Here is a 25,347-nt window from a genome sequence, read left to right on the forward strand (position 1 = left end):
GTCTACGGTTGCAATCCATCACGACTCATGAGGGTCATTGCGTCGTAGACCACAGTCAAGCCAGTCTAGGAGAGACCCGGTCATTATAGTTCCTCTCTGTGTCCCTCTTCCAGGCTGTCCTGAAGGGAGGTGACGCCGGGGGCTTGACAAGGGACCAGGAATACTCTTCCCCGCCCATCTAAATGTTAAGGAGCTGAGCACAATGTAGCCGTGTTCTATGCAAAACTATCTGATCATAAAAAGGCATTTGTAGACCACTTTTGGAATTTTGGATTTTCAGAGCAGCATTCATCCATTGAATAATGATATAGGTCTACAGATCCTTCTCGAAAAATGTGAATATTGTGTAAAGGTACATTTTCATGAAACTTTCATATATTTCTTGAAACTTTCATATATTCTAGATACATTGGACATTCAGTGAATTATTCCAAACTTTTTTTTGTTAAAACTTTGAATTTTTATGGCATATAGGCTACAGCTCATGAATATCAAAAGTCCATATTTCAAAATATTACAATAATACACAAGACGACTCAAAACAAGGATTTATAATAGAAATGTCAACCTTCTGAAGTCAGAGTTGCTTGAAGTCCAGTTGGAAGTTTCCGAAGTCAGTTATGATTTGGGGTGCTATGGAATCTGCAATGCTTTGTTATTGCGTTAACAAAGACAGTCTGCTTCCTAGCAACATCACTGACTGAATAGATGTTCTAAAAAGATTCACTGAGGATAGGCCTACAGTATACCTGTTGGTTGAAGTAGAAACTGCATATTTTTACATAAACCCTACATAAAAATGATAAACAATATTGTAAATAGGATATATATAGCCTACATACTGGTGACACATGGGGGCAAGTTAACTCAAACCATTCCTGACCCTATTAACTGATCTTTTTCCCATAGAAATGTAGATGTCACTTTAGTAGGCTAAGCTCTCCTGAAACACATTGAAAACTAGCCAGTTGAGGAGTCTTTGTGACCAAAGCTCCTGCCATCCATGGCATGGTTGATGGTTATAACATCTTTCTGCTGTTACTGTGGATCTTATCCTCTTACCATCTCATCCAAAATCTGGGTCACCTGGTCCTTCTCAGTATACTTACATTCCACAGAGTGGGATAGGATGTTATGTCATGCAGTCCACTTGTATGGAAGCATCAGCATTTGTTATGTTTCTTCATTCATTCAGCTTTTCCTTGTTTTTTGTCACTCATATTATGTCAATGTAATCTATGGGTCCTTCCAACTTGATGTTATTTGAAATATATAATTTCATTGCAACTTAATCTTTAATCAATAGGAATTTTGATTGGTTATTTTGGTTATAGGCTACTTGTCTCTTGTAGGAAAAAATATATACATTAATTGCTGTCCCTTATAGTGCAGCAAATAATTGTGTACAGTATTTGTATGACTGACCTTTCTTTATTTTGAACACTTAATTAATCAGAAATGTAAACAGCATGTGGTAATAGTGCATGAGATATTAAGGCTAAAAGGATCAAATAACTCCTGGGGACTTTCCATTCTGGTCCTATGTTTACTCCTACTCAGGGGTGAGATGCCATGGGCTCGCGTGGGCTCGGCGAGCCCACACTTATTTTGCTGCACGCACGTGCGCCTCATATGCACACATTAATTAACAATAAAAACACTAATTAACAATAAAAAACACTAATTAACAATAAAAACAGCGTGCACGTATGATGTCATGAATTTAGAGGACCCACACTTCTAAAATCCATATCACACCACTGCTCCTACTGTGAGTAGTAAGAACTACTGCCAGACCTTATCTCCAGAGACCACTTTCTGAAGTGTGACCTGTTGCATAGGTATCTCCCTGCTGACAGAGCCCTGAATATGGAATTTGACTATTTGAACCCTTTTGTCCCTATTCTGGGCATGTCATAATAGATGGCTTATTCAGAAAAAATAGGCAAACTTGCAGAAATATAGCTGATCAACAATATTGTCTATATTCTGCAAAGAGATTTGGTGTAAATGGAAAAAGGAAGTGGCCTAGTATTTAGACTGCTAGGACTCTGGTCAATGAAGTATACGGTAAAAGGTTCAAGTGTGGAAAGCTTACAAGTGCTTATGTGAGTAAATCAGGAAAAAAAAGATCCTGCTGATGAACAGTTTCGTTATGGAGTTGGATGAAAGCATCTCTTATTCTCTTAAAAATTTTCATGTCACCCCCTATTCTACATTGGCTTCCGGTTACTGCCCGAGAACAAAACACTGATGTTGGTCTAACACAGGGAAGATGTCAGAACCTTCCTTAAAACATCCGGGACAATGCTCCACACTTCACAGACTCTTCCCCCTTCTGGCTCCCAGGAACAAACTCTCCATTGCAGTTGGAACTGGAGACCCACTCCCAATCTTCAGACTCCACCTTAGTCTGTAGCACTTGCCTTGCTGAGCAGGGACGTGCTGGGCCCCTGATTCAGCCCGGGAAAAAGAATTGGGCGCTATAGAGAGAGATATAGTAGATGCTGCTACTCAAAGATTTGCCATTTCAGATCATGACAAATGACAAGCCAGTGGGCCAATTACATTAGTTATATTTCGTCGTTGTCGGGTGGAAACCTTGTATGTCCAAAACCGTTTGTTTTGTATTTATCATTTAAACTAGTGAAAACAGCAGATCTACAAGCACACAACGCCTCGCGGTGCGAGGCGTTGTGTGCTTGTAGATCGGCTGTTTTCACTACTTTTGTGCAAACAGTTTAATTTTTACTTTTGTGCAAACAGTTTAATTGTTTCCTAATGGCCGGCCTGGACAGGCCGGGAATGAACCGGCCGTTCGGGAGTTGTCCCGCTTTTCCCAATGGCCAGCACGTCCCTGTTGCTGAGTGACGACCATGCAGTCATCTTATGCAAAGGTGCAAGGTTAATTTGTTGACCTGCGAATGAGGTGATACTATAGTTTTTGATTTTATACCGTAGATGCTAGGTTCTTGGTTTACCTATGGATTACTGAGGCATTGAACTATCTCTACACATTTGATGTACGGTATGTTATTACCTTGTTTACTATAAGTTACTCTGGATCTCATGATTATTATTCTGTAATAAAATATCATTGTCTCCATACATATCGCGTATTTGTGATATTGGTTGCACTTGTTATACTGAAGCTTACTGGGGTCATAGATAATGGATAGGCCTATCTGTCAAACATGTTGCATGGTGTGGATGTAGTCAGGGGTGTCACACCAAATTCTATGTCAGTGCCAGTGGTGCTCAAACTTTTTCATGTGAAAGACCCCCAAAATGATATGTATTTGGCCACAGACCCCCCATCTCAAAATATTTCATTCCAGGGTTTCAAATGTTTGCTTAAAAAATACATTATATTCAAAGATTGGCACACATTTTCACAACTTTTCAAAAATAGCTAAAGTATAAAATAATTAAGGCCCCTCCACCTTGGGCCCTAACTCAGTCCGTAGGTCGCAGTTTAGTATGTGAACGGTCACAGCTTGTCCGTATGTGTGTATACTGTGTGTATCTCTGTCTATAACACCTGACACTGTGGTTCTATGGGTTTGTCACTGTGATCTCAGGGGAACCACTATAGCAGAATGGGTTTGCCGCTCTGACATTACACTCTGGCTTCACTGTGATGTCACACTAACAGAATCCCTTTTATGCCCATATATGGAGTTCCCTGATGTCATCAATATTATATAAGCCCATATCTAACAAGACTGGTTCTACAGACAGGGATCTCCATGTATGGGCATAAAAGGGTATGATGTCAGATGTCATAGACATCATAGGACTTTCACATAACAAATAACTGAGTAAGCATGTTTGGGCTCTCACAGCATATCTCCATATACACTACATGGATCTCCATATATGGATACCAGGTGTCCCCATATATGGATAACTGGTCGCATGCCGCCCTGAGGCGTCTTACAAGTAGGCCTATATAGGTATGGCTTAATAACATATTACGAATAATTTATCATTTATATTAGCTACACTAATTTTGTATTGTCAAAAATAATCCTAATTATATGTCCGAATTGCCATGATAATTGAGGCTATTGATACCCTCCTATCTTTTCAAAACAACTTTATCCTACAGCAAATTTTCCAGTTCAATAAGGACAGTGGCTTTTAAAGGCCACTCGTATACTTGTATTACACCTAGTAATGATGATTTCTTGCATAGTAGGCCTATTGTCTTGTAGCTATGTATTTTATGTCTTTATATGTCTTGATGCATTGAATAGGACCACAATGGAAACAAGCCCTCAGGCTTTTTGTGTTATTATTATTATTATGTATTTATTTTGAGCTTTCTTGTATAACTGTAGGCCTACTTATGTACTTTTTTGGGGGGCAAACTGTTAACTAAGTATTCAATCAATCAATCAATGAAAGCCAACACACAAACAAAGCTTGGGGTCTCGCTTACAATTGTTTATTGCCGTATCCAATAATGTTGCGAGATTTCATCTTGAAAATAAAGGTATTGATGTTGTTCATTTATCATTTCATCCGTTTCCAGACTGACTGAACTTGAAGCACCAGACAGCTTTGTCTAAGCCTTGGGAAAGTGCTCCACCTGCCGGCTTGTCAAAACTATGCAAGGCGTGACAAAGTGACGTCGCCTGTTTACAACTGCCCAATGAACACGTGGCGCAGCGAACGCAGCTCTCGGATTCGCCACTTTTGCATCGATGTGGGCGTGGGCATTCTTCAGGGCGACCAATAACATGTATCATGTAAATTCTGTTCGAATATTTCCCGGGAAATCTGAGTTTCGCGGGAGGGCTCTTGAGCGCGTAAACCGTATCCCTTCATTCATCAGTCCGCTTCCTGAAGCCATTTCTGGACGAGAGAGCCGACAGTCGCGCTACTTTTTAATCCGTTGCATCTGCCTAAATGCACCATCTTATCACGAAATACTTTGTAAACATCGATACATCAGATTCTCATCTGCACTTCAGTCCGAGTATTTTTGAATTTGTTACGGTGGATTAGCAGTCAAACGAGCTCGAAAGTACACAGACAAAAGGGGGTACCCCGAGCCTGACCAAGATGAGAAGAGGGATTTCCTCGCCTCCGGATAAAGTGATTTTAGCGGTGGTCGGGGGGTCTCCTCTGGACAACAACTTAATTTTAACAAACCTCTCGGATCGCTTAAACCCTGGTCTATCTAACGCGACTTGTTTTCAGATCATAACCAGCGCAGCACCTTCCAACATTACACAGACATCTAGCGAGCCTCAAATAAACAACCTATACTCAACTCCACAGCAAGCCGCAACAAACGGAGCAGGACAACGACCCGCTTTAGGACGACCACCGGTAATAAAACCCACCGCTCGCTTTAATACTCATGTGGAGCAACAAACGACGGCAGATTGTTAGCTTGCTAGCCTAGCCGAGCTTGTTGTCTCGGCAGCTATAGCTACTTAGCAAGTCCATGTACTAGTAGCCCTGAAACATGACGGTCGTTTCTCACGAGAGCCATGGATCGACCTCAGCCTGCTGTTGAGCAGTTTAGCCAAGTTGCCACGTACGTCTACACAAACGTTCAGATTAAAAAAAAATATAACGTGCTTATTGAAGGCACACCGATGTCAGAAATATGTTACGCTCAAGCAGAATTACCCTTATGTCCCGTATAGTTTAATAAAAAAGCATTTTAATCCGATCGACGGCCATTTTCTGTCTATACTTTCCACTACGCGACCCCGTCGGTTGTGAAGTGTACTGCACTCTGATACACTGAAACCTTCCTTAGAAAATGGCGACCGATCGGATTAAAATGCTTCTTATTAAACAATACGGAAGGTACGGGTAATTCTGCTTGAGCGTACGATATTGTGACATTCATGAGCCTTCAGTGAGAACGTTATTTTTGAAAAGTTAACGTTTTTGTAGACGTACATGGCAGAATTGGCTATACTGCTCCTCACCCGGTCGAACCTCATCCACGACGGTCGTGGGATTCGACCGTCATGTTTCAGGGCTAATGTACTAGACTCGTTTCACGGGGGCTCAAACTAGCTAAACGCTGCTAACTAGCCAAGTTAACGAAGTGGGCTGGTTAGCAGGCATACGCTGCCTTCCGCGAAGTAACGAGAATGTGTAGATATTTGCATTTCAAAGAAGCACACGTTGCCCCTGCCAAAGCATGCTATGCATACTTATGTGCTTTTGAGCTCGCTTCACCCTCGAAAACAGCTGAAAATGTTGTTGAGAGATTACTAGCAGTGGCCTAGTCGCTGCTGCTGGTGTCTTGGTTTGGGGGGAAGGGATGTTGGTGGGGTGGTTGAAGTTGAACACTACACCAGTCGATGTTTTTGCACGCTTAACATGACATTACACAACTTGCAAAGATATTCAAGTTCAGGAGTTTATAAACATTTAATTGCACGTATCAGTTTGCGGAGGTACTTTGTTTTTGTTTTGTTTTTCCATCTTCTAGACGTGTGTGAAGATGCAAGCCAACTTGGATGGCACTTGGAACCATGAGCTAGCTTTCAAAGCTAGTAGCCACATTGATTGTTGAAAAGCACTGTGTTGGCCTTGACCCTAATCCTGCAGTATTAGAGATGTAACCATATATCTGTATTTGATGCAAAGTGAAACTGAGTCACTGGTTGGTACACATGCCACATTTCCTGTACTTTATGTGCAGACCACCATTCTCACTGACCAGTCAAATGTATAAATTGAATCAGTACTAACCAACTATTCGATCTTTTCATATCCCATATCAAGCATTACATCTTATTCAGGGTTAATACATGGCCAGTTAGTGGACTAAAATAATGATATAAAATGGCTGACAGTTTGACTGTAAACAGAGGACATTTTATTCATGCATGGGCAAGATCAAGTCTGTAGTGTGTAGAGTTCTGTATAATGCTTGATAGCCTGGTCATGTTTTATAACACTGTTACACACATTAACTTTGTAAAGGTGAACAGACTGAACTGAAAGTACAGATAAAGCAGAGATGCAAAAGGTGAACATAACCTACAATGTGTTTCATGTACAAAATGGTTCTAGACAAGGTTTTCAACAAAAATAAATTGTGGTACTCTTGACATTACACAACAGTTGGTGCAAGTAACATGCAACTTGCCTCTGTGGATTTTGTATTCGGAAGGGACACATGGAGGAAATTACTTTGAGGGTTACATTCGGTTCCCTTAAAATGTAAGGCAATCCTCTGTCTACATGTAGGTCACAGCTTTGCATCTGGAGGGCCTTCATATGGTCCATTTTTTTGAAGTGCCACAATCTCAAAACCCCCCAAAAAGGATTTCATTTATTTCCCAGAATTAAAATATTTACAACCATTGGCCAAATTATTTTTTCTTTTTTATTTTCTCTTTTTTTTTTTTTTGCAATGTTTATCCATCCAAAGCCATTGAAGACTATCCCACAGCCAATGCTTTGGTGTCTTCAACTTGGCTTGCTTTTGTTACCTTTCTTTGAATAAAATTGCATATCTTTGCATTTAAAGCTATAATCCGCACCATTGCTTACCTGCACCAAACTTATATAATAAGAAAGGCATATAGGAACGGCAGGACTACAAACTAGATCTTGAAGCATGTAACTGGGTGGAATTCCACTTTATTATGAAATAAAACAGCGGAGAAACACGGAATGGATGATGTGATGTACATTGTAATATACATTTAAAGTGGACTGAAGACATTACTAATGTGTGTGCCAGCCATGAGGGCATACTTATGTACTGTTAGGGTTCAGGCACTTACTATTTTAATTTTTATGCAGGCAAAAAGGCGTTTGGCATTGGACGATTCAGATCAATACCAGCCAGAGCCAAGCAGGACTTCTAGAGGCAGAGCAGCATCTGGAGCCAACGGAACACGCTTAAAAAACCCCAAAAGTAAGACGGTGAACCAAAATAGCAGATCTACAAGATCTACAACGTGTCGCATCGCAATGTGTTGTGAGCTTGTAGATCTGCTATTAGCTTAGGTATAAAATAGGGCTAATGTGGATTAATGTATGTTTTATAATATAATCATTTATATCTGCAAAGTAACTAGTAACTAAAGTTTTCAAATAATTGTAAAAGTACAATATTTGCATCAGAGATGTAGTGGAGTAGAAGTAAAAGTGATGGATATTGGAAATACTCAAGTACAAATACCTAACAACTGTACTTAAGTACAGTACTTAAGTAAATCTACTTAGTTACTTTAGACCAGGGGTCTTCAAAGTTTTCAGACCAAGGACCCCTTAGTTGAGAGAGAATGAATTAGGGACCCCCACAACCTTATCATAGATTCCATCATAGTTTCATTGTTTGACAGCACAATCACCAGTGTATTTTGGATTCATGTCAATTTGTGTTTGCAGATATTCAACCACTTGAACCGTCAATACTTAATAAACTTGACCTTTCACTCTGTACTTAGTCTGCTCTTTTTCCCCTCTCTACACCAAAGTTCATGGTGTAGAGCGCTGAAAATAGCCAATCTACAAGCTCACAACACCTTGTGCTGGCGTTGAGCTTGTAGACGGCTATTTTCAGAATATGGACGCTAGGGTTCAAGTGGTTATAATAAAAAAAGAAGAAAAAAAAGTTTCTATCGGTCAAAGATTTGAAGGACCCCCTGTAGTAACTCTGAGTACCCCTTAGGGGTCCCGGACCCCCTGTTGAAGACCACTGGTGGTCATGTCTGGCAGAAGAACCTTATGTTCTTGTTGCCCCCTACAGTCAGTGGCTGTGTATACAGATTATTACATGCTGTGGATTGGTTTGAAACTTTGAATACGCTTTCTCTTGCTGTGCATTAGCTCCAAAATCTCCAACAGAGAAGACAAGGTATGACACTTCCCTGGGGCTGCTTACCAAGAAGTTTGTGGAGCTGTTAGGCCAGTCTTCTGATGGTGTTCTGGACCTCAACCTGGCTGCTGAAACCTTGCAGGTCAGTGTTATATAGCCAAAATAGTGTTAAAAGTGACACACCAAATTCTGGCAGATGGGAAGATGGTGTCAGAACAGGAGGATGGTTTTGTACCTTAGATGCCAGGTACCAACACAATGGATGGTGGCCCAAACTGTCAGATGTTTCTCTGGGTGATCTGTAACCCTGATGGTGTCTACTGCATGGAACAAGAACGGGCACTGAAAACGACCATTGGCTAAAGACAATCGTTCATATTATTAGTGGTAGTTATTACATGACAGTGTTAATAATCTATTAATTATTATGTGTCAGTTCATTTATCAGGGAGCTTGTGTAAATAATAACTAGTGACTTTTTATTTACACAAGTAATAACTAGTTAATAGTTTTGTCTGTTAACCAAGTAAAGCAAACAAGACCTGGCCTCTATTTGGCTTGGGTTTAATGAAGGTTTTGTTTTGTGATGCAATGGAAAACATTTATAATACTCACGGATTGTGACTGATTTAGTTTTTTACGGTTGATTTACACTGAGCTGGAGAAGGTGACATGTTGAGTTTCAAACAAAAGGTAGATGCATAGTAAACATTGTTAATAAAAGGTCAGGTGATGATACATGTATCTGTTACATTTAGGTCCAGAAAAGACGACTCTATGACATCACTAATGTACTAGAGGGAATTCATCTTATCAAGAAGAAATCAAAGAACAATATCCAATGGATGTAAGTTGCATCTCTGTCTCTCCTCATTATACTGTACTTTATTTATTGTTTTATCAAGTTTGAGCCAGTTTTGTCTTGAACTGGGCTAATTGGAATTAAATATTGCTATAACTCAGAAATAACCTCACACCGTGTTAGCCCCACCTCTTAGAATGTTCTCTTCCTCATATCGCGCCCAGGCGTTTCTCTTCTCAGATGAGTAAGCCTGGCTATGCAAGGTTACCCTCCATCTTTCTCTCTCTCTCCTAGGGGCCATAGCTTATCAGAGGTAGAGGGCGCGCTGGGCCAGAGACAGAGACTGACTGCAGAAGTGTCCGCCTTGGAGGAAGAAGAGCGGCGGCTTGAACAACTCATTCAGAGATGTTCCCTGGATGTACGACACATGAGCGAGATGCCAAACAACCAGAAATATCCTTTTGGTGGTTATGAGGAACGTTAACATTTACTGTAAACCAAGGGTCTTCAACAAGCTCACAACGCCTCAGGCTGCGAGGTGTTGTAAGCTTGTAGATCAACTATTTTTGGCAAAGAGGTTTGGTGTAGAGGGGAAAAGAGCGAGACCAAGTCTGAGTGAAAGGTCAAGTTTATTAAATATTGACAGTTCAAGTGGTTAAATATCTGAAAACACAAATTGACATGAATTCAAAATACACTGATGATTGTGCTGTCAAACAGTGAAACTATATGGAATCTATGAACAGATTGTGGGGGGTCCCTGCTTCATCTCTCTCTCAACTAAGGGGTCCTTGGCCTGAAAACATTGAAGACCCCTGCTGTAAACTACCGTAACACCTACAGCTAACAACTAGACCACTGTATTATCTCGGCTGGATTTGGTTTAGGATTTACTTGCTTAAATAATAGCTGAACACCACCATTTATAGTTTCGGTAAACACTCATTTAAAATAATTGGCTGGTAGAAAAACATTTTCATGTTTCAGATAATATGTAAGGAGTAAAGGCCCATTCCCACTGGGCCAGATAACAGATATCTGGAGATATTTCTCCAGATATTTCTCCATGCAAAGTGTATGGTACAGTAGATACAGATAAAAAATGTTTTGCCACAGATAAAAGTATCTGTGGCAAATATCTGTGGTAGATATTCTTTTTATCTGTATCTACCATCCACTTTGAATGGAAAAATATCTGGAGAAATATCTCCAGATATCTGTTATCTGGCCCAGTGGGAATGGGCCTTTAGAACTATCTGGTTGCCACATTACACTGGTATGTGTTGATATGTAAGCATCCACTATGGCACTACATTTGTACTTCATGCTATGAGTTTTAAAATATGCATTATTAAGTTAATAACACCATGCAGATGTTATCATATAAAACCAGGCATACTTAGATCACTGCTTTATTAAATAAAAGTAGGTCTCTAAAATCATTATTTTTAAATGCGTTAGCATATATGTCTGTTTATTTATTTATTGATTGCGCAAGTCAAGTCTTGTTTTTTCTTTGACTGCCCTTCCCTCCACATATGCCTATGTAACATATCAGGACATCAGGCAGCTTGCACATCTCAGAGACCAGACTGTCATATTGGTCAAAGCTCCCACAGACACTAAGCTAGAAGTACCAGACCCTGAAGAGGTATTACACATGCACACACGTACACACAAAACAATATTGACCGAAACATACCATACCTTGGCTGTTGGTAAAAATGTTTACCTATGCAGTATGGATGTTAACAACACAGTTTTGGTTAGTTGTGTTTTAGTTATACTGTAGATAGTTTGCCCTCTCTGAATCTACATGGAGGCCCTATTTAAATGGTCCTGGAGTTAGTCTTATTTGCCATACTCCTCCTTGCGCTGTCAACGGGAACGTTCGGGTTATGTCCTTGTAAGGTCATCATATTAGAAGTATTTATCTTAGCAGAAGCCATATGTGTTGAACAGCGCTTACACAAAGTCTATTTTATCCACCATTCTTTCTATTCGTTGTTTTCATAGGGAATAACAAATTATACTCCCATACAACCGACTGAAACTATGCTAGTGAACTACATTGTCTTGTCCACTTGACTGAATGAAAGCTGCTCTCAGCACTTCATCTGTGCCAACTGACATTTCACTGAGTTATTGGTACATGGGCCTCCAAATTACTTAGGCACACTGTTACGACCCGAATCTTCACTAGTGAACCAAGCATTGTGATTAAGTCATTAACAAAAAGTAACATGGAACCTGTCGACAGTTGGTAGTTTTGACGACACATTTTTACTGTATGAGTATTTACAGGGTAGCTAAGGTAGCGTTTGTGCTTGTTATCCTGAAACATGTTAAATAAAATAAAAATAGCGTCTGTTGCTAAATGATCTCTCCCTTTCCAGAGTCTGTCGATCCATCTGACCAGTACTAAAGGTCCTATAGATGTCCTACTGTGTTCAGATGAGGAGAGTGACCCCAGAAGTCCAGTTAAAAATGCCAATGTGGACGTCAACGGGAATGCCCCATTCCTCAAAGTCCTTCAAGGTTTGCTTCAGTTTGCTTGCGCGTGTCCATACCAGAAAGACATTAACACACCGGCAGTTTTGTAAATGGGAGATTTAGAATGGAACATTTTAAGTGTATGTAAGATACCCAATTCGACCATTTTCTTCAAACAATATTATTTCAAACAAAACATCAATTTGTAATGATGTCAAAGTTATTTGAAGCAGACGGCACTGGATTGGACATTAGATGTGTTACCATCTTTATTGTAATTTGGACAGCATTACTATTACCTCTTTCTGGTCGGAGAGACAACAGCCATTAAACGTTTTGCAACTCGTTCCAGATATGTGGGACATAAAATAAAAAGAATCATCCTAGATCAGAGTTATTTTAGAAATAAACCAGTCCTGGGAGTCTAAGAATAGTAGATGTTTGGACTCCATGTCTGATTGCCTGTTTTGTGAACACACTTTGAGCGGCTCTGTCTTCTTTTTGTCTCTCTATAGAATCCTCCAACACCACAACCACTTCTACCGGCCACACTCTTGCTCCACCTCCACCCTCTTCCGCAGCTGTCTCTGTCACCACTCTTTCCCCTCTAACCTCCCCATTCTCCAGTCTTCTCCAGCAAACCGAAGATCAGATCCCTTCAGCTGGGGGGGCTCTGGGAAGCGCCCTTGGGCCCTTCTTAAACTTGGGACCCCCACTTCTGGACCAGGATGACTACCTCTTGGGCCTGGGAGACGACCAAGGGATCAGTGATTTGTTTGATGCATATGACTTCGATAAGATGCCTTCTCTTGGCCTGGATGACCTCCTGTGTAGCTAGTGATGGCTAATGTTAATGATGGGAGTGGTGAGTTGTTGAGTACGGGAGGGACGGGTGCAAAAAAGGAAAAACAAATGAAAAACTGCCAGCGACTTGTTCGACACCTGCGGCTTGCTTGACCAAGATGTCAAGCCCCAGGTTGGATGACCTGCATAGCTAACCTTAGATATGCAGATCTGGGGACATAACTGAGGCCTTGTTTTCTCTCATGGAGTGGTCTCATTTTCTCATACAGTGAGTCAGTGGCAGTTCAAAGTCTCAAATTTAGAAAGATATATATGTGATTTCACACAGACAGGTCAGTTCAAGGAAACGTCCAGTTCTTCCAGTTTTGATCTTTGCTAAGCCTGCTAGCATAGTGATGGACAAAAGTGATTTGACAAAAAAAGCACGCAAGATATGGCATCATGCTCTCTTGGCGCTGTACAAGAGGTGTGGTGCCGAAAGTGCATTTGTCCAGTCAGATTCTTGAGTTTAGGAAGGGGAGCCATCTTTCTGTTTGAAATGAGGTACATATGACCATACAGAGAGAGGAAGAGACGAAAAAGGTTCTTGTGAACTTTAACTCTTCTCATTCCTCTGCCCCATTTGGATGACTCGGGCTCATACGGCTGACTGTTGTCATTTTGTGGTTGTGTAGGATTTAGCAAGAGTTGTGCAAGTAGATGTCAAATAGAAAGAAATCACAAAATGCAGCTCAAGTACCCAACATAGGAGGATCACAAATTTGATATTGCGTCATGAATTGGGATGGCTGAGTGCATGCCATCTTTGTGGTAGGCAGTGTGTAGTGCGCAGAATGAGTGCTTGGTCTGCCCTCTGCATCTGTGGCTGCTCAACTAGAGTTTACATGTTGGGTGCCCTCATACCTAGGGTTGTGTTCATAAAGTCCCAAATGAGCATAATCTGCTAGAGTGTATGACCTGTTGTGGTTGTGAAAGTAGATGTACTGCTTTGGAAAAGTACTTGAACACATTTAAGGGATAATTAATGGAACTGATTAGAGTATTTATATGCTTTAGTTTAGAGCGAGTGGGACGTTATACTCTTGGCTGTTTCTCTCCTTTAATCCCCAGAATATATATCTTATGTATGTCATGTTTAAAAAAATATGAGGACCAAGATTGAAGTTTTGAGTGGCAGTCCTCTTTGCGCGATTACTTTTGCCAGTTGTGTCAAAGTCTAAAACTCCCTTGGTCACATTAATACTAATTTGTGAAAGGAGCAGTTGGTCTTGATATATTTTTAGACAGTGTACAATGATAGCGTATGAGTGTCTGAAGGCGATTATAAGCCTTTTGCGCAGCATCCTTGATTTTATCTTTAAAAGCCATCACATCTGGATCATATAACAGGAAAAAAGACTTGACTTTGCAACCTGGTCACAAACCAACTCTTTTATTGTGATAATACACAGCATGTTCCTGAGTTATAGTTTAACTCATAAAAATGGACAGGACCATGATACACTTAAACGTATAAATAACACTCAGGACTTAGCTGTGTTGGCCCTGGAACTCCTCCTTGCTGCTTTATATCAATCCTGTTTCTATCAACAGAATCTGCCTTATGAGAAATTGCCCTAATAATGTTCATGTTTGGCTGAATGCTATTGCATTTACAATGTTGTTTTCCTGTGTGGTTGAGGCATTTGAGTTGTGTGAGATGTGTTTTACTCAGTGTGATTCTGATTGTGTGATTCACTGTGGGTGCAGGCCAGGCAGAGCCACGAGTTTTTAGCAGTTAACATAATTAATTGATACATTGTTATTGGTTTTAAAATTGTAAGCATAACTAATACTGTGGCCAGCTAACAAATGACTGAGGCAGTATTATATTCTTAGTGTATTTGTTCATAACCTGGACATAAAGCCCCTCTCCGAATCTAAATAACCTGTGTATGCTAATGTAACAAATTCCATACAGTAGCCACCTGCTCATTTACACACCTTTGGATTACCAAATTGTACTGGGACAGATTGGGTAATTCACTTATTTTTTCTTTTTTCTTTTCTTTTTTTTTTTTTACCAAACAGCCATTACAATTTGAAGCAATACTCTTTGAGCAGTGACAAGTGTACTGTATTTATAATTTCAAAATAATTAATTCATAAATTCTGAGATGTGGCTTAAAAGAAAAGTCACCTGCTAATTTCCAAAGAGCAATTTCTCTGTTGTACTACAGAGTAATGCGCCAAAAATAGCAGATCTATAAGCTCACATGTTGTGATTTGACTCGTAAGCTTGACGATCTGCCATTTTCAGCATGTGACTCTGTCAATCAGGCGTTGCTCTGTTTTCGTTCATTCTGATCACATCCTTGAAAAGAACTGCACTCTTGTGTGTTTCTGTTAAACTGCCAAAGAGGCTGGTACATTTCAGAAACCTACCAGCCACCGATTGAAGTGAAACTGTTTATTTGCTCATGTGTGCTTGAGTAACTAGGAGTATAGCCTGTGTGACTTAGATCAAGAAGCTCATTAAAGAGTGAGCTGGCCATGTGTAAATTGATGTACAGTTTTCTAATTTTCCTGTGCACTAGGTACTATAATAGGCTACCTCTCCCATGCTCAGTTTGACAATATCAATGGGGTATAGAGACAAATGCCATAGTGCGTGTGTGTGTGTGTGTGTGTGTGTGTGTGTGTGTGTGTGTCTTTCAATCCACATTTATACGATTCAAATTTCCTCATTGATTTATATTTTTCAGATGCCGTTTCAGTCATATCACAGGTATGCTATTTCATTAGCGTGGGCACTGTTCCGACCACTGTTCACATTTTAGGAATAATTATGCTTGTGTTCTTAAACCAGTGTATGCTGTTCACTCTTAAATTTGAATGTTATTGGATAACTGCACATTTGTTGGGAGGTGGTGGAGAAATGTTTAAGCGTTGCTGTTTTTGCATGAGTTAACTTTTTTTCTTCCTCAAGTCATCGAGTTTTTGAAATGGTTTATTCCATAGCTGTGTGGAAATGGTCCTTTAACACCATCTACATGCTACATAATATATATATAATTCAAATATGTTCATATTGCTCGTTCAGTTGAAGGTGAAACATGGTTTGTAATTTCTCCTACATATAATCACTGAAGATGACCTTCAGTGTTGGATTTGTACCTGTAACTATTGCACAGTTAAAATGTGGCCTCTGTCAACAGAAAGCCTGAGGCTTACAGAACATATCGTTTTCCCTGTTAGGCATATTCTTTTTTTTTTTTTCATATTTATGTTATTGTTTATATGTATTTATAGAGAGCTCCAAATTGTTTCCCCCACTTTGGTCTACTAACAATTCTGCGACTCCTAATGCCTGCGTTATACAGTTCTTGGTTCTGCGCCTGTGTCATGAGCTGAAAATGGCAGATCTACAATATCACAGATGGCAATTTTCAATGTGTGACACTGGCACACAACTATATGTATTACCCTTGATTAATACCAAGGACACATTTTCTTTTTCTCCATGTATTTCTGCTGACCAGAAGCTGGTCAGTGTTTTATCCAATGTTACTTGACTGAAGTTAAGATTTTGGAAAGACAATAACTTTCCTTGTGTTAATAATGAAATGTTGATTTCAATGCACCGCTGAAGCCAGTCTTGCTACGAATGATTCTCTAGAAAATGCGTGTTGGGTTTGGGTAACTGTCAGTCACATAGCTTTTTTTCATTAACAACGGTGCAATTAAACAGAAACATACAAACTGTTTAATTGCACTGCGGTTATATGAAATTCAGCTAGAATCTAAAGTGTTACCATGATTTGTTATATGAATGCATGGATGAAGGCAGTGGTGTTGAATGTTTGGGACAATAAATTTGATGTTTTTGATGAGTGGTGTTTAATTATAAATTTCTCTTCTTTATGACATTTGAATGAGAAATACTTGAGATGCATTTGTTGATGGGATTTATGAATACTTTTTTTCCCCCCCTTTTTTTTTACTCTGGATGTTTGTAATTGAAAACTTGAATAAAGGCAATATACTGTAAATATAAGTCAAATTATTTATTTGATTAATTACCAGGCTTATGGGCACAGCTTTGTATGTTTTTTTTAACAAGATGTATGGGGCCCCTTGAAAATCAGTCTGTGTATTCTTTTCTGGTAGACCCCCTGTTACTGAACAAACACTGACTAGACTAGCAATGATAACTATCATAATATAGATCTATTTAACAACACTATACATAATATTAAACTATTAATCACACAGTGAGCCTTCTACTGATCATACCAGGGGTCTTCAACAGGGGGTCCGGGCCCCCTAGGGGGTCCTCCAAATTCTTTTCCTGAGAACTTTAGCCAAAAATAGCAAATCTACAAGCTTACAACACCTCAAGGTGAGAGCTGTTTTATGCTTGGTATGCTTGTAGATCTGCTATTTTAGGCAAAGGGGTTTAGTATTGACAGTTCAAGTGGTTAAATATCTGAAAACACAAATTGACATGAATCCAAAATAGTCCGGGAAAAAAGGGTGATTTTTGGCTGAACGTGGATTCGCCTGTAAAAGTTTTTTTCTCAACTGATTCTTGTAGCTTGGGGTCACCTCTTAAGGATTCAAGAGGATGCCCAGTGATATCCATTGAGCATTTTTTATTATTAACCCCTTAATGCCTGAAACATGGGCTCCCATTGACTTTCTATACAGGAGGAAAATGCCCAGAAAAAGATCATTTTTCGGGGTATTTAAGGATGATCTGAGGGGTCTAACTAGGGGTTTGTCATGATGCTGAATCCATTGCAGGCATTTGTTTTGCACAAAAAACATTCCGTGGGCTAGAAATAGCCTCAGAAAACAATACACGTATGGGTGAGTATTCATGTTAGTCGGAGGCCTTAGGGTTTTTTTTCTCGTGCTAATCAGTCTAAAAGTGCAAAAGTTTGCACAGATGTAGCTCAGGGTATGCTCTAATGATTTAGCTAGGTCGGCGACCTTCGGGGTCACCACAACACCCACAAAACTCTGAAAAGTGATGACTCATCACTTTTCATCACTAAAGTCGATGGGAGCCCAACTTGATTTAGCCGCTGTGGCGACCCCGAATGTCGCAGACTCGGGCGTCCTAGCTAAATCATTAGAGCAAGCCCTGAGCTACATCTGTGCAAAATTTTGCACTTTTAGACTGATTAGCACGAGAAAAAAAAACCCTAAGTCCTCCGACTAACATGAATACTCACCCATACGTGTATTGTTTTCTGAGGCTATTTCTAGCCCACGGAATGTTTTTTGTGCAAAACAAATGCCTGCAATGGATTCAGCATCATGACAAACCCCTAGTTAGACCCCTCAGATCCTCCTTAAATACCCCGAAAAATAATCTTTTTCTGGGTATTTTCCTCCTGTATAGAAAGTCAATGGGAGCCCATGTTTCAGGCATTAAGGGGTTAATAATAAAAAATGCTCAATGGATATCACTGGTCATCCTCTTGAATCCTTAAGAGGTGACCCCAAGCTACAAGAATCAGTTGAGAAAAAAACTTTTACAGGCGAATCCACGTTCACCTCCATTTTTCCCGGACTAAAATACACTGATGATTGTGCTGTCAAACGAAACTATATGGAATCAATGAACAGGTTGTGGGGGTCCCTGCTTCATCTCTGTCTCAACTAAGGGGTCCTTCCTTGGCCTGAAAACGTTGAAGACCCCTGGATCACACCAGCATAGTACAGAACCAACACGTGCTCTGCTCTGTTTGTCCCGTTTCCCTTCCCGTCGCTTCAAACAAGTATGGCGTACTGAGAGTCATAACAACAGTGTTTTGCTAGTGGAAACCTCAAGTTTAACCCATTTCGGAAACAACTTTACACCGGAATTCCTTATCGACGGCAATAATAATCATATTACAACACAGGTGAGGACCTAATACAGTTTGTCGCGTGTCTGCTTGGCCAAAACAGACCCACGTGGGTCATAGAAGCCTCGCCACCAAGCTAGCAGTAGCTAGTTAGCTCCATAATAACTAACCACTATAAACTAGTTATTTATGTAGTGTCAGGTTGTTGTATTTAATAATAACATGTCATCCACTTCGGAGGTTGCTAAGCTAGCAGATACATTGTACTCTTCTCGTTACGTTTGTTGAGTGGTAATTTTCTTTCCAAGCTAGTAATGTACAACGTTGACCATCAAAACAAGTAGGCTACAGTATTCTCAGTTATGCTGCATTTTCTCTGAAATTATTGCGACCGTTAGGGAGCAGTTTACTACCAAAACCTCCACCGGCCGTCCGTCCGTCCGTCACACGTCACACGTCTGTTTGTGTATGGTGTTATGTCATATATCTTCAGTATGACATCACACCACAGGCATTGACACTAAAGGTTCGTACACACAGAGGGCGAATTGGCGAATAGCGAATTAGCGTATAATTCGCCTTTTTTTAAAAACCTTATAAAGTCAATGGAAGCATCCACACCAAACGCGAATTTCGAAAAAGCGAAAAGGCGTCTGTTTTTTATTCGCCCTGGGCCTTGTGTCGAATTTAGCGAACGTTCAAAGGCGAATTCCTCTCTCTCTCTGTATCAAAGTAAGCTCACTCTACCCTATTTCAAGAGAGAGAGAGAGAGAATGGTGGAGGGACCTTTACGTTACATTGAGGCCGAGGGGAACGGTGTTTTTCTCCTTTTCCGTGTCTCTTTCTGTGTGGCAGCGTGGCTGCTTGTTACAAGCAGCTTGTAAAAACTACTCGAATGTATTACTGGTAAAAGCATATGGTATGTTTTAGGCTAATTTATAACTACAAAAAGACTAATGTTTTAAAATAAATCGCTGGGTATTAAATACAAAAGGATCCGAAGTGTAGTGGAGTAGAAGGAAAGTAGGCTACTGGAAATTGGACTCATCTACAAGTACAGGCTACTCAAGTAAATGTAGGCTACTTTTAGTTACTTTACACTGACTTTCTTTTTTTACAGACCGAAACCCGTGACATGTTGTCCCGAAATCCTTTTATTTCCGAGAGACCCGACCATTTAATCATTATTAAAACCCTCTTTCATGTAACTCACTGCAGCCGTGCAGCGTGCGCTGTTAACTGATTGACAGGCAGAAGAAGGCTACCAAGGAATCTATATTATTAAGATCGAAACAAAAGCCAGAGATTAAAAGGAATACTTTTAGGCTATTTTCTAACTACAGAGAGGTAAGTCATGGTTTAACTTGTACGCGGTCGCGGCTGCTTTCTCATCATCCTGGCAGCAGGCTACGCATCACGCATGCATTACGCACGCACCAATTGATCTTTTCCCCCTGCTGTTAAACTGATCCTAGACCAGCATTATCATCTCACTGTTACACAGCCATTCATCTCGCTGCCTCACGGCTAACAGACCATGATCCTAGGTCAGGCCAGCCTAAACACAGCACACACGGAACTCCAGTAGTTCGTTCCTTATAGCGCACGCCAGCGCACACACACACATTGATTGATTGCTTTACAGTTTGCATAAAAAGTAGAAAGTACACACACAGTAGGCTACGGGTCCTCTTGGGTCCTCTCGGGTAATACACAATGATTGACAGCCCCTTATTCCGAGGGTGATGCGGCCATTCCGACCGGCTATGATAAAACACTGACCGACCCTGTCTACTCTGCCCCCGGCCGGAGCTGAGGGGAGGGGGAACGGAGAACGCGTGTTGTCACTTGTCTCTTCTGTTCTTTTTCTTATTTAATAGGTAACAGCCACGGCCAGGTCTCATCATCACTTGAGGATGTAGTTTCCATTGTTTTATTTGTTTCCCTGTCTCCGTTCTCCTCTCTCCTCTCTGTCCTTTCTTCTCCTTTCTCCTGTGGCTATGCAGGGCTGCAGGCAGATATCGCCCCCTCGTTTTTAGGCGAATTAAGCGAATATTATACGCATATTCGCGTCGCTTTTTGGTGTGTATGGAAAAGGGCGAATGGCGAATTCTTCGCCTTTTTTGTTCGCTTATTCACGTCGCTTTCGCCAATTCGCCGGTGTGGACAGAGCATAAGGCTTGCCCACCTGCCCCCGGCAGGTAAATAAAACGTCAGGGCAGGTGAAGTTGGCTTTCAGGTTGCCCGACAGGGCAAGTGCTCATTTGAGAGGGGACACAAATGTCTATAAACACAACACGAGATATCTGTCTAAACACCTGAACGTGGCCATTGTGCTGTGTCCTGTGGAATGTAAAATAAGAGCACTATTTACCTATAATGTGCTGTTTTTACTGTTGCTACATTTAAAAATATAAAATAACAAGTGTGAAACCATAGACATATTCAATCATAGCTAAAGCATTTGGAATTTGGATTTGGAGGTATTGAGGTATGACATTTTATCGCAAAGCCCCAGAAAGTAAAGAAATACGTGTTAAATTGAGCGGTAATTAACTCATTGAGTGCCTATCCCGAATTAGTTCGGGATATATGATCGTATCACAGGGTGCCTATCCCGAACAAGTTCGGGATAAAAAAAAAAAAAAAAAAAAAAATTTTTTTTTTTTTGAAAATTTTTTTTTTGAATTTTTTTTTTTTTTTTTTGGACCCCATCAAATCTGGTGAACATGATTTCAATCGCGATTTTGCATGTTCCACCCCCATACAACCCCATCTAACATACAGGGCAGCCATTTTTGTTTACATTACATGTAAAACATAAGGGCGATTATCTCAAGAATGCCTGAACGGATTTCCAATCGGATTTTTTTGTTTGAAAGCTGTGAACAAACTGCACAAATCCACTCCAATGCAATCCAGGATTGCATTGGATTTTTCAGAGCTCATTCTTCTCTGTTTTTTTCCCATGCATGAGGTGTGCAAGGTTTAATCATGGCTAAGTTGACGAAAATAAGGCTTCTAAAATGCTTGGTAGCCAATAGCTAACTTCAAGCTAACTTCATCCTCTTCCTGTACATGCAGTCATGCACAAAGGAAAGTGTTCAGGCAAGTCATGGCTGCAGGGCTTCTGCATATACCAGCATATCTCTATGGGATTTTCTCTGGCCACTGGGCGCCCTCTAGTGGTGAAAGGGGTGGCACTAAATGAGTTAAAATCGTACCTATCATTTTATAATGGACGATTTACTTTTCGGGCAAATGGGCATTACCTTCGGGCAAGTAGAACATGACCTGTACTTGCCCGATGGGCAAGTGCCTCTGAGACCTTAGTGTCAACCCTTGCACCACATGTGTACACAAACCTTTGTGTACGTTGCTGTGGCAACAGTCTGTTGTTGCTGGTCTGTTAGTGTACGTTAGCAACCACCTTAGCAACCATGGTTTTACCCTAGCAACCAACTGTTTACCCTAGCAACCAACTGTTTACCATAGCAACCATGTTTTTTTACCCTAGCAACCAACTGGGCATAAAAGGGATTCTGTTAGGGATCTCCATATATGGGCATAAAAGGGATTCTGTTAGGGATCTCCATATATGGGCATAAAAGGGATTCTGTTAGGGATCTCCATATATGGGCATAAAAGGGATTCTGTTAGGGATCTCCATATATGGGCATAAAAGGGATTCTGTTAGCTGTTAGTGATCTCCATATATGGGCATAAAAGGGATGCTGTTAGGGATCTCCATATATGGGCATAAAAGGGATTCTGTTAGGGATCTCCATATATGGGCATGAAAGGGATTCTGTTAGGGATCTCCATATATGGACATAAAAGGGATTGTATCCCAGATGATGCCCTGTTAGGAGATCCACACTAACAGAATCCATATATGGTCCTACCGACAGCTGCTATAAGCCAACCCTGGCGATAAGGTCTGAGTCGAAGAAATGCTTCTTTCCTGGCAAGAATTGCCCCTTTATACTGTAGGGCTCGTTTGTGTATTGTATGACATCACGCCACATCATCGGCTGAGGACTGTGTGATGTCATCATATCTCCATATATGGAGACATAAGTTGCTCATGCCCAAATATGGGCTGGTGAGGTCAGACTTAGTGTGATGCGTAGGTTATCTCCATATATGGAGATTCAACTTCAATGAGTAACCATGGCAAACTGTCAACTGCCCGTATGTCTTGATAATTGGTAAAACAAACTTTTGGCCTATTTGTGGAGATAAGCGACCAACGGTCGCTTATCTCCCGATTAGGGAGTCTTACTGGTGCTATGTTGACCAGTGGTGTAAAGTAAGTATATTTACTCAAGTACTGTACCAATTTTTAGTTATTTGTAGTACTTTAATTTCCAATACTTCTACTTCTACTCCACTACATCTCGGAGGCAAATATTGTACTTTTACTCCACTACATTTATTTGACAACTTTAGTTACTAGTTATTTTGTAGATTAATTATTATTACAAAACATACATTAACCACTTCATCCCTATTCATTTCGGCCATATATATTTATATATATTTGAAACTTGTGAAATGGGACGTTCTGAGTATTTTCTGTTCTCTCTCTTCTTGTACTTTAAGTACATTTTGATACCAATACACTTTTACTTAAATCCATTTTGAATTCTGGATTTTTACTTGTAATAGTGTTAATTTATACTTTGCAGTATTGATGCTTTTACTTAAAGGAGTCATCCAGACCAAAACACATAAAGGGTTAAATCTGTCTTTTATCATACCCCTTTATACCTGCTTTAGTCGATTTTTTTCATAGCTGCCCCTGTTGCTAGATTTCGGCTGCCCCTGTTGCTAGATTTTGCGGGCCTTCTCATAACTAACAGAGTGTATAGCCTTTATACTAGTGCGGTTATTTCTTCAGCTTCAAAGTTAGTATTTTTTTATTGGATTGTGTTTACACAACGTCCTGAGACCAACCAAACCGCTGTTTTGACCTCACAGGCACCCTTACTTGTCAAACGGCTTCTGCTCTGCACCAGAGCAGGGAGAGGAGAGGCTAGAAAGGGAGGGGAGGGAGGGGTCGGTTTGACAAGTAAGGGTGCCTGTGAGGTCAAAACAGCGGTTTGGTTGGTCTCAGGACGTTGTGTAAACACAATCCAATAAAAAAATACTAACTTTGAAGCTGAAGAAATAACCGCACTAGTATAAAGGCTATACACTCTGTTAGTTATGAGAGGGCCTGCGAAATCTAGCAACAGGGGCAGCTGAAATCTAGCAACAGGGGCAGCTATGAAAAAAATGGAATAAAGCAGGTATAAAGGGGTATGATAAAAGACAGATTTAACCCTATATGTGTTTTGGTCTGGATGACTCCTTTAAGTAAAACACGTGAGTACTTCCACCTCTGGTAATGTTGGCTGATTATTATTTTGTTTATTGTCAAGAGAGAGCGAAAATAATAATACATATATTTAAAACGCTTTTAAATATACGTAACGTGACACAATAGATACTATGCCATTGGACAAGTCAAACACATGTCATGCATGGTGTTGGTTCCAACCCACTGAACCACCTGCCAGGACACAGTCTAGGGGTGGGATTTGGGATCCTACATGCAGTACATCTCCACTAGTATAGCATTTTTGGAGACAAATTACTAAACAAGGTAAGAAAGCCATTTAGACCGGAATTCTCCTTAAGTGCACATGCCGGGAGGCCAGTGAGGAAAGAGTTACAGTAGTCGAGTTCTGAAATGACTGATGTCTGGATGAGGAGCTGGGCTGACTCCTGGGTGAGTAAGGGTCTGATCCTACGGATGTTATAGTGTGTGAACCTACAGGATCGGGTGACTGATGCAATGTGTGCCTTGAATGAGAGCTGGCTGTCCAGGACAACGCCAAGGTTCTTATCAGTTATAGTTATAGTTAAAGACAGTGCTTGGTGTGAACGGAACTCTTTTCTTTCTGTTTCTATGTCTTGACAGATCGCCATGCCATCAGCCTGTGACTCTCTCATTGAGGACATTGAGGACATAGTGTCTGCCAATGATCCCACCCCCCAGGAGAGACAGTCTGCTCGGAAAAGTGTCGTACCCAGGGCCAGGAAGAGAAAAGAACAGCTGATGAATGAGGAATTACAAACTGACAGGTACAGTACTAAGCTACTGCTCCAGCTCCTGGTTAATCACATTTTTGCAGGAACACCAGGAAGTACATGTGTTATACATTTTTTGAAGGAATCACATGAGATCCCAGAACACAAAGTCACACCGTTGCTGTTCAATCTTCTGTAGTTTATCAATTGGATTCTTAATGTTTTAATTTAATGCTGGTATCTTGGCGAGTTTAATTATGTGACCTGGCTGGTGCATCACATCATGCTAGGTCGCCTTAACTGTCACGTGTGTATGTTCTTCTAAACTTGGATCTTGTCCTGCTGGATTGCTTTAACTTCAGATTGCAGAGCAATTGTGTATCCAGGCTGTGGGATGTAAGTCACCCACTGTTGTCCCTCCAGGTCAGGGGTGGGCAATTATTTTTTTCCATGGGGCCACATGAACAACAGACAATATATTGTGGAGGGCCGGGCCAAAAGGCAGTGCTCCCCGCAAGATG

At 40.6% G+C, this 25,347-nt stretch overlaps 2 protein-coding genes across 3 annotated transcripts in view; both read left to right on the top strand.

Moving 5' to 3' along the window:
• Positions 1-4,994: 4,994 nt before the first annotated feature.
• Positions 4,995-12,945, top strand: LOC308294807 (transcription factor E2F3-like; the record flags this gene model as incomplete). The annotated part of the gene is made up of 8 exons (XM_080737674.1): positions 4,995-5,340; positions 7,792-7,906; positions 8,824-8,954; positions 9,571-9,659; positions 9,909-10,078; positions 11,153-11,265; positions 12,011-12,152; positions 12,623-12,945. Exons 1-8 carry the CDS (start codon positions 5,071-5,073, stop codon positions 12,943-12,945), a joined length of 1,353 nt encoding a protein of 450 aa, XP_080593800.1. The 5' UTR covers positions 4,995-5,070.
• Positions 12,946-18,675: 5,730 nt separating this feature from the next.
• Positions 18,676-25,347, top strand: part of cdkal1 (CDK5 regulatory subunit associated protein 1-like 1) — a 422,084-nt gene continuing 415,412 nt past the window's right edge. For both annotated transcript variants that reach the window (XR_013962583.1, XM_080738605.1), the window contains exons 1-2: positions 18,676-18,805; positions 24,717-24,880. Coding sequence is in view for 1 of the 2 variants with exons in the window: in XM_080738605.1 (XP_080594731.1) it covers positions 24,723-24,880 (158 nt within the window). In the remaining variant the exon portion in view is untranslated. The remainder of the gene's footprint in view (positions 18,806-24,716; positions 24,881-25,347) is intronic.

Source organism: Nannobrachium achirus, assembly GCF_963921795.1.
Source record: "Nannobrachium achirus genome assembly, chromosome: 2".
Classification (NCBI taxonomy): Eukaryota; Metazoa; Chordata; class Actinopteri; order Myctophiformes; family Myctophidae; genus Nannobrachium; species Nannobrachium achirus.